General features: G+C 35.0%; 1 protein-coding gene across 1 annotated transcript in view; it reads right to left on the bottom strand.

The window, feature by feature from the left end:
- Positions 1-3,573: 3,573 nt before the first annotated feature.
- The window catches only part of CFAP54 (cilia and flagella associated protein 54), a 102,161-nt gene continuing 96,165 nt past the window's right edge, over positions 3,574-9,569 (bottom strand). Inside the window, exons 67-69 of the mRNA XM_064733592.1 lie at positions 8,750-8,936; positions 7,324-7,401; positions 3,574-4,780 (exon numbers count right to left, since the gene is read on the bottom strand). Of these exons, the coding sequence (XP_064589662.1) occupies positions 4,661-4,780; positions 7,324-7,401; positions 8,750-8,936 (385 nt within the window). The 3' untranslated portion in view covers positions 3,574-4,660. The remainder of the gene's footprint in view (positions 4,781-7,323; positions 7,402-8,749; positions 8,937-9,569) is intronic.

Raw genomic sequence — 9,569 nt, 5'->3', positions numbered from 1 at the left:
CAATTGTGCAAGGCTGTAAAAAGAGTGGAAGTGTGAGCAATACACAAGTGAAGAGAGGCAAAACCAGTTTATATAACACTTTTAACTTACTATTGTCAAAACATTTTGCACATAGAAATAATCTTTCTTCTCCCATAATAATTAGACCTGGATGGATAACAATTCTTGGATTAGGCTAAGATTTCAATTATGCTAATAGATTTTTGCCTTTAAACATACATAGGTTTCCTCTTTGCCCATAAACAAGATTTTCATTGTAGGGGCAGTGACATTAGTTTCTGAAGCACAAGCCACAGAGTTCCAGGGGAGTAAGACCAGTCAGGACACCAGGAAAAAAAAGGCCTTAATTTCTTTATGATTATAATTGTTTTTTAGAGCAGTTTGGAAACCACTTAAAAATAGGCATTATCCATTTGGTAGTGGAATCGTAGGAATGTGACAGAGATAATTAATACACTGCACATTGTATGATGATAAAATATATAGAGTAATTTCATATGATAGGATCTTGACTTTGACTGCTAGCTCTGCTGTACAGTAGCTGTATGATGCAGAATTCACAGGGAATGAAACAAGTATCACTGCCAAGAAGCAAAGAGCTTTGCCTAGGGCATTAGAAATTTTTGGTGGCTGCTGAAATGTACTTTTCAACTCTGAATGTCTGGCCAGCAGCTAAACCAGCCCTGTAGGTGCTCTGTGTGTTCAGAGACTTTCAGCCTCCACACAGGCTGGCGCAGTCAGCTCGTGATTATTTCTCAGGTAGCGTATTCTGCTTCCACACTGAGAGTTTTCATGCCAATTGCTTCAGCACAGCCCATCTTTTTTTCTTTGCACATTAAGTAGAATCCTAAATCATGCTGAGATGGTAGATAAATGAGAATAATTCTAATTATCTCTGGGGTTTCAAAGTGGAAAATTAAATTGCAGTGGTAAATATTTGACTTCATCACTTGCCTCTGGACCCTTTCACCCACTCTGTTTTAAAGATTAACCTATGCTTCATATTTTCACTTCTCTCATTTAATGATGTTCTCAGTATCTTTAACTCAAAGAAAACCTTTGGCAAGCATAAATGGATCTCTCTCCTGGCTTAATTAGTTCAGCATATTAGCCAACAATTAATTCTAACTCCATCATTATTATTTTAAAAAATCTTCCTTCTTGGATGTCACTGAAATGGACTGGAAACAAATGACTGTTCCATTACAGCGTCTCTCAACTGAATAATAACATAAATAGCCTTCCTCTTTCACTCAAGGATCTGAAAATATTTTCCAAATGTTGATGCAGAAAACTTAAAATCCCTCACTGATGAGGGGATTACTGTTATCTTCAGATAAAGAAACTGAGGCATAGTGAAGGTAATTACTAGGATTATTTTGTTAGATTCATGTCATCCAGAAAATGGATACATTCTTTGGACAAAAAAAATTATTGTGAATTGTAGCTGTAGTGGAATTTAAAAACCAGTCACATACAATTGGATAAATCTGTGTGAAATTACTGATTTCCACATCATAAAATTAATTTGACCAGAAATAATTTCAAGTTACTATATATTTGTAGGCATGAGAAATCCCGTGAATGTCTTGAATATAGAACATCTTTCAAGGCAGCAATATAACTTAAAAATATATTGAAACAGTATTTGAAAACTGAAATATTCTAAAATCCATTCAGACCTTTCACTGTTAAGCTCCCTGTTCAAATTCAATTTGAGCTCCAGCATGTTCTTGATAATACAATTTTTAATTACAGGACCAGAAACAGGTTTTTCTTCCTCAGTATTTTTCCTTCATTCAGTTCACATAACAGAAAATACTCAAATAATTTTAAAACCCCAAACACCTCTTTTTACTGTTCTTTAGTTTCTCATAGGTCTTTCTAGTCCCTCACCCAAGGGAATGCACAGAAGATAAAATGTCATTCTTTTCAGAATCTTTCAATTTCTCCCCACAGTGTGCTTTCTCTCTAGCTCTCTCTCTCTCTTTTTCCTTGCCCCATCCCATGATTTACCAGATAGGGAAGCACTATCCATTCCTTCCACAGATGTAGAATGGAGAAATATTTTAGTTAAAATTTGAAAAGAAAACATGCCAAGGGTTCAAAGCTGTCAATAGCTGTCAATAGTAGCTCTTTGCCATTGCTGTATGGGGCAGATCATAGAGAAGAACTTCCCATAGCAGGAAGGTCCTCCCTTACAAAGTGAAATCCTCCTTCCTCCTCTTCCTTTTTAATTTTTAAGACAGTGACACAGACAAGTATTCTATGCAAATCTAATTCAGCGTGGTGCTGACACAAATCTATTCTGGTTTCACATATTGAATTCGCCATTCTGTTTTCACATATTTACTGTCTCCATTTACTGGTAAGGACAAAAACCCCACCCAACTACTGCAATACATAACCAAGAAATAACTTGCTTTGCAATTGCTTTCATACTTTTTTTCTGTGTGATTACTGGAGACATTCAGATATGAGCTTCCCTCCATACAAGCAGATTTTAACTAAAGAGTTTAATTTTATGCTAAAAGAAAAAATGTTTTCACCAATGTTTCCTCTGAAACCTGCATTGAATACTTTATCTTGTATTTATGAGAATAACATCTGCTGCTATGGATACAGTGAGGTCAACATTTTAATGTTATTATTTCACTGTACTGTGTTAAAGGATAATATTTTTCTTTAAAACAAAAATCTTAGAAAATACGTATTATAGGAAAGTAAGTATAGTAATGTATTTTAAATGAATAGGTAAAAGCTTTTATTTAATATTTCTGTTTCAAGTACAGGAAATATAACAAGGTCCAGACAGGCAGCACTGAAAAAACACCTTGTCTGTAATAGAACTTCACTTCCATTTTCACCTGTTGCCTATAGCATGTTTTACAAGTATTAATTAAGCTGCATAAAAGTCCTATGACAATACTCAAGGTGACCCCAAACAAAAAAAGATAGGGTTTTAGTTTGTACAAAGCACAACAAAAGACAGAATACCTTGTTTATTTGTTTTTAAAAAGCTGCAATTTCCTACTTGTTCCTTGTAAAAGAAAAACAAGTGATGTCAATTTTTATCTTCCTGCTTTTTGAACAACTGCAGAATAATAAATTCTTTTAATGAAAGAATAATGCTAAGGAGTTTCTCCTCCAAACTGGCTGTTAGGCAGTCAAGTTAAATAATCATACTAACTCAGTTTTAAAATTGTCTTGCAAAAATAACTGCCCTATCAATTACTCACTTTTTCTCTTCTTTTCATCATTGTATCATTATCCTTCTAATTTTCCTACTACCTACAGCATTCCAGAAAAGTGTACACAAAATAAAAAACAGCACAACTTTTAAACAGCTACGGATAACACAAATACATCCAGTCTTCTTTCTTCTATAGAAGCAAAGAGAAATAGGAAAGAACTTTATTCCCTTTCTTCTTGCACTCATCACATTCAGGATACACATTATTCAGAATCTTACCCCTCTCTCCCTCTTCCTCCCTAAAAGAAACTAAACCAGGTAACATTTTTCTGAAAAGCACAAGCCAAGGTAAATCTGCAATTTCCAAATAGCTCAAAAAAGTTTATTGTTTTATCACAGGGCTACAGTACAGGGAAGTGAAGTGAAAGGGACTGGTATTTTTCACAGGAAATGAGCCCAGGAATGGTTACATTAATGCTGAATTTTCCTGGAAATACAAAACCATAACTACTCATAGGACAAGTCTCATAGGATTCCTGCCCAAACGTCCTGGGGTTTTTTGCTGTTTGTTGCAAACAAATCGTTCCAAGTAACAAAGGAATGCCTGGCTTTGGGATGTGAGCAAAACCAAAGGGCCATGACCCATCTCTGCTAATTCACTTGTTCGTGTCAAATTCTCCATCTCAATCACTGGGGCATTTCAGATGCTCTGCCCATTGAGATGGAGAATATGCTTGAGCATATTGCCTCAGGTGGTTGTTGTTAGGACTCATTTGTATTTCTTGAGTACTTTAAAATAATATTTACAGCAACATTCAGAAAGATTCCCTTAGCTTTTTAAAATTATATTAAAAATATTCAAAATTGTACCATTTTATTCTTTGTACTGCCTTTTGGCAGGGGGGAGTTGTTTATTTGTTAGGGGGGGTTGTTTGTTTGTTTTAAAAATGCTTTGAAATTATGAAGACATCTGAGTGATCACTTGCACCCTCAACAACCTGAAATGCTAGTTTCCAAACAGATGAATAAGAGAACAAACTCATTGATCATTTTAGCCCCCACAAAAATTCTCAACTTCAGAAATAATATCAACTTTTGATAACTGCAAAAAACAATTTAAAAATTGCTGATGAGAATACAACTTCAAGGGAAAAAGGAATATCTATTATCTGGAACTAGAAGACTACAAACCAATCCAGCTTTTCTAAACAATAAGAAATTATTGAATAGCTAGAGAATCCTCTTATAAAGAAACTACTTTAAAAATATTAAATTCCTAAAAAATTATTTTCATGTTAAAAACTACAAATGCCTAAATAATTGGAAATAACCTAAAAGTGAAAATTATAAAACGTAACAGGAGCCAAATCCTAGTGTAATTAATGAAGTTGTTATATTAACACTAGAACTTAAGTCTAAGTCTGTAGCATTCAGATAGTAACTGATGAAGTTATTGCAAAACAGCATTTAGCGAAGCAGAGAAATCATCCAATTGAAAAGACTTCCATCACGTATTATACATCCATTGGCAAGATCAAACATATCTTTCAAACTTGTTATTGATTGCAAAGTAACATCAAATGGGATCTGAAAAAAAAAATACTAAATTAATAACTTTATTAAGCTTAGAGGTACCAAAAAGCACATATATACCAATATATATATATATATATATATATATACATATACACACACATGTATATACCAATATAATACACATCTATACCAATAGTTTCATATAAAGTCAGATTTCTGAAATTCAAGCAATGAATTAGTTAGAAATACTTATTGCCTGGGCATAAATTTGTTGTTAGTGACATTTCTTGCAGGAAACTAGTAAAACAGGATTCAAGAGAGGAAACTTTTATGAACAGTCTTGTCTCACAAAGTTTATCATGATCATCTGTAGGTAAAATGAAGAGCTGCAAGTATGGTTAGCAATTTGGAAGGCTTTTCCTAAGATGAGAAAATGAAGGAATTGAGCTAACAGTAAAAGGTGAAATAGAGGGCAATCATAAACTGGTTTGAGTGTCCATTGAACACGGAGAACTCTTTAACTGATTTAGGTAGCAACAAAAAACAGTTGAAGACAGAGATGACTGGAATAAGTAACATAGGGAGGTTAATTTTTAATGAAATTATTTTATTTATAAATTTACTTCCAATGTTTAAGACTGGAGCTTCCAAACACTACATCTCTCACAAGGACATAGCTACTCATTAAACAGCATTAAAAACAAGTAGGCTGATAATTTTTTATTCTTAAAACATGAAGAGTCAAATAATTTTAAATGAATAATTCAATGAAAACGCACTTGTTCCATTTGTAAATATAATTCAGGGCTGAATCAAAAGCACTGTAAGACACAGAGAGGGAAAAAACAATCAAAGAAGAGAAAGTGGCAACACGACAGAAGAGTGACAGCTCATACAATGAGAAAACAAAGACTACAAATTAGAACTGACTTTGCCCAATTAATTCACCAGAAGATGAGCAACAGAAGTGTCTTTGGTGGGGGAAAATGGTGAAAAACTACATATAAGAAATGTATCTGCTGCCTTCTCCTCCATTCCAAAACAAAGGGAATGTACTATTCTGTGGTGTACATAGTCCCTCCCAGAGCTTTCTGCCTCTGGCTGAGACAGGGTAATGCACACATACAGCTTATATGAAAGTTTGGAAACGCTACTGTGAAACATGCTATATATTAGGAAGTGCTAAGCACCCTACAAGTTCTGTTGGCTTCAGACAAGAACAAAGATGCTCAGCCTCTTGAAGGATTAGGCTTCAGCTGCTCAACCAAAACTACCATACCTCAAAGCATCTTAGTTTGAAGTTTCTATCTGAAACTTCACGATGAAAAGTTCTGTGATGTTCCACCTGGTTGTGGAATTTAGATAGAATAAAAGCAGCGCAGTAAACATCATATTTTTAATAGAACACCACTAAATCTGCTCCCTCACTTCCATCGCAGATTCACAAATAGAAGCAGGCAAAGTGAAAGGAATTCACAAGAATTTAAACAGTTCCAGAAATTCTCCGTGATTCTGTGAAAGTTTGTATCTTCCCCTAGGAATCTATCAAATATTGCTACCATGGAAGATACTTCAGTGGGACTCTGAGAAGTACAGCTTTGCAGAAAGGATGTGGGTGTATTCTGATGCATTGATTAAGCCAGATTGTGTGATATGAAGGCCTGGGAGTCATTTGAGAGAAAACTTCAGGATGGATAATGAAGGGTGGCAGGAATGGTGCAATGTGTACCAAAGGGCAGTGTGCACTCTCAGGTACTGGGCTGCAGGATGCACAAGACAGATTCTCTCTGCTGTAACAGGCACTAGCCCAATGTTCTCAGATAAAAGTCACATTCTGTTCTGGTAGGAAGAGCTCTCTGACTGGAAGGGTACAGTGGATGCCTTTTCCATTATCATTCCATTGTGAACAATTTCTGGCAAGATATTTGAGGATCAGTTGAGGGAGTGATAATTAAAGTGGACTCTAGAATCTCCTGTGGAGTCCCTTGAGCCCTGGGAGCTGTGGTCCTTCCCTGATGTCCCCAAGGTGGCTGAGAACACTGAACAGCACTGCTCCCCACCCTGGGCCAGTTCCCACAGTCTCCTCTGGGACACTGACTGCACTGGGCAACAACAGCATGAATAAGATGTGTTTCCCATCAGCAGGGACAAAAAAAAATTGCATGCTATCTCTCAAAACATGTCGTGAGCAAGACAGAGAAAGCTAAAGGAAATGGAATAATCAAACCTGAATAACTGCAAAAATGCAAGAATGGAAAGAAATTGCATTTGGTGATTCCATCATGGAAAATCACTGGAGTCTGTGTAAACAACAACCAGAGAATGGTGAATAATCTGTATTAACCACTGTGAGCAAAAATCCCCTTTTAATACATTTTTGCGTCTATGAAAAGTTGATTCTAATGAACAGTGAAGATATTCACAGTTTGTAATCATGCACATTTGCATTTTATTTGTAAAGATGATAAAATAAAACCAAAACAAAATAAGGAAAAAATGGGAAGATGCTTAGTGGTATAATCCTTGTTTCAGTTTAATTGAACAATTGTTTTATTTTAGAAAACAGATTTTTACTCTAAATGAGAACAACATACCTCAGTTAATGGAGGGGACAGGGCTGGATCAACAGAAAGCAGTGCTTTGACTTCAGATAAACACCTTTTAGCCATTTCCTAATGGTATAAAACAAGAAGAAATTTGTACTATCTGTGTACTACAAACATATGCTGTACTATCAGTCTCCTCTGATAAGCTAACAGATGGCTCAGCCTTACAAATTTTTTCAGAATATTCAAGTTTTAGGTTATTTTAATTGAATTCACAGCAAAGTAAACCTTAGCTGATGAATATAAATTTTCTGCAACACAAACAGTAGTGTTTCCTGTACAAACACAATGCCCAAATCTTGCCGTTTCTACTGAGGCAAAATTGCTCCTGGTTCAGGTTTTAAATCCAGTGACTGAGCCTACTTTTGCTATGTGTTTACTGAAGATATGATAAACAAACACCCTGACAGATGATATTTATACATGTATAATGCATGGCATGTTAATCTTATTAGTATTCTAAACATTTTTTACCAATTACTGACATTTATTAATGAAATTTTGAGCAAACACCTTCAGGTAATCAGAAACACCCACTAAAGGACAGCTCTGTCTACCCTCCTGAGCACAGTGATTGGCCAAAATACCATTTGTTCTCCAAGCTGGTCAAAATACAGCCTCGTAATAATGGCACAGTGCACAATTGTCACTGTTTCACAGCATCCATCAGACAAAATGACAGCCTCTACATCATTAATCATTTCACATAATAGATATAAAGAGAATCCTGTCACATGATAAATGTCTCCCACTTTGAAAATAAACGTCTATTTTGCCTTGGCATTTATCAAGCAGCACTTATGCTGTGGCAACATTCTATTCCAATGACATTATCTCAAACAGAGCACACGGAAAATTCTGAAATTACCTTTTGTGTGTGTGTATGTGGGGAGAGTATTGCTTGTGGACCATATTCAGCCTTGCTAATAAAAAGAAAAGAGGATGGCATAGAGAAAATGAAAATAAACTCCATGCCAATTTTAGTCATCTCTCAATAACATTATTGAAGGTTCTTATTTCAGAAACCACCACTGCCCATTTTACATCGACGATGTGTAACTGATGTTTAAAAAGCACTTTTGGGTTGATCACCATGCTAATTTAGCACATTGCCAAGGATTTTCATATGTAGATTACTATAAATTAGGTATAAGTTTCCAAATCTATGTACCTGAAGAGGTAGCCTTTATTTTCAAGTAAAAGGTTCAAAATACCTGGGTTTTTTCCTAAAGGGACAAGTAATATATAAGAAAAAGCTAAATATTAAATAAAGAGTGAAAGTATTTCAATTTTTCTTTAAAGACGCATGGGAAGCTTAATGTCTGCCTTTATGTTTTCCTTCCAAGTTGCCCATCATTTATTTCCCCAAAACAGGCATCTTAAATCATATAAGAGCCAAGCTGCTCTCACTTACTTCTATTTTACCATCGAGATGCACTTTTGCATCACTTCTCTTGGGTTGAAATGGAGGAATTATTTTCAAAGTTTCATTTTGCTCAGGTAAACTTGTATGTTCTGAAGTTGAAAAGCTCTTAGCAGCTTGCATCGATAATTCAATTTGCTCCTTCAGATCAGACAATTTCTCCCTTAAAGAAATAATTCTAAAAGAAGACAAAGTTTTTCATATTACTGCTATAAAACAACAATATTTGTTGTTTCCAGGTTATAATTAGGCTGACCTAGCTTTTATTACATATTGATTAGGTTCTACATTTTCTTTCATTGTAAGACTGATCTCATAATTTTACAAAAATAAGTTTTCCATTTAATGAAGTGGAGATATAGAATACATTAGCTTTTTACATTAAAAACAGAAGTATAATTTTAGGAATGTCTCTGCAAGAAATGGCTTTTTTATCCAACCAGGGTGGCAGAGGCTGCCCATTATTTCTTCCCTTCCACCCACTAAGCAGTTCCAAAAATTTTAAGACTAGATGAAAGACAAGAAAGAAAGAACGAAAAATGCCATAGGATGTGAAATTAAGGGCAGAGTCCAGTGCTAGAACTGAGAAAAACACTTGCTTTCTTAGAGTTGTAATATGGTATGAAGAAAGTAGTTGATTCAATGAGAGAATGGAAATAACTGCCGGGAGTGGTTTTTAGATCTGCTACATTGCTATGCCAGTGTAATATAATTAGCATATGTTACTTGGTTCTTTAAGAATCAAAATGAAAATGCTAATGAATGCATTGAAAAAGCAGTTGTTTGGATGAGTTTAACACATGTATGATAT

Source organism: Zonotrichia leucophrys, chromosome 1A (assembly GCF_028769735.1).
Source record: "Zonotrichia leucophrys gambelii isolate GWCS_2022_RI chromosome 1A, RI_Zleu_2.0, whole genome shotgun sequence".
Lineage (NCBI taxonomy): Eukaryota > Metazoa > Chordata > Aves > Passeriformes > Passerellidae > Zonotrichia > Zonotrichia leucophrys.
Note: the sequence above shows the minus strand (reverse complement) of the source record. Positions and strands in the feature narration are given on the sequence as shown.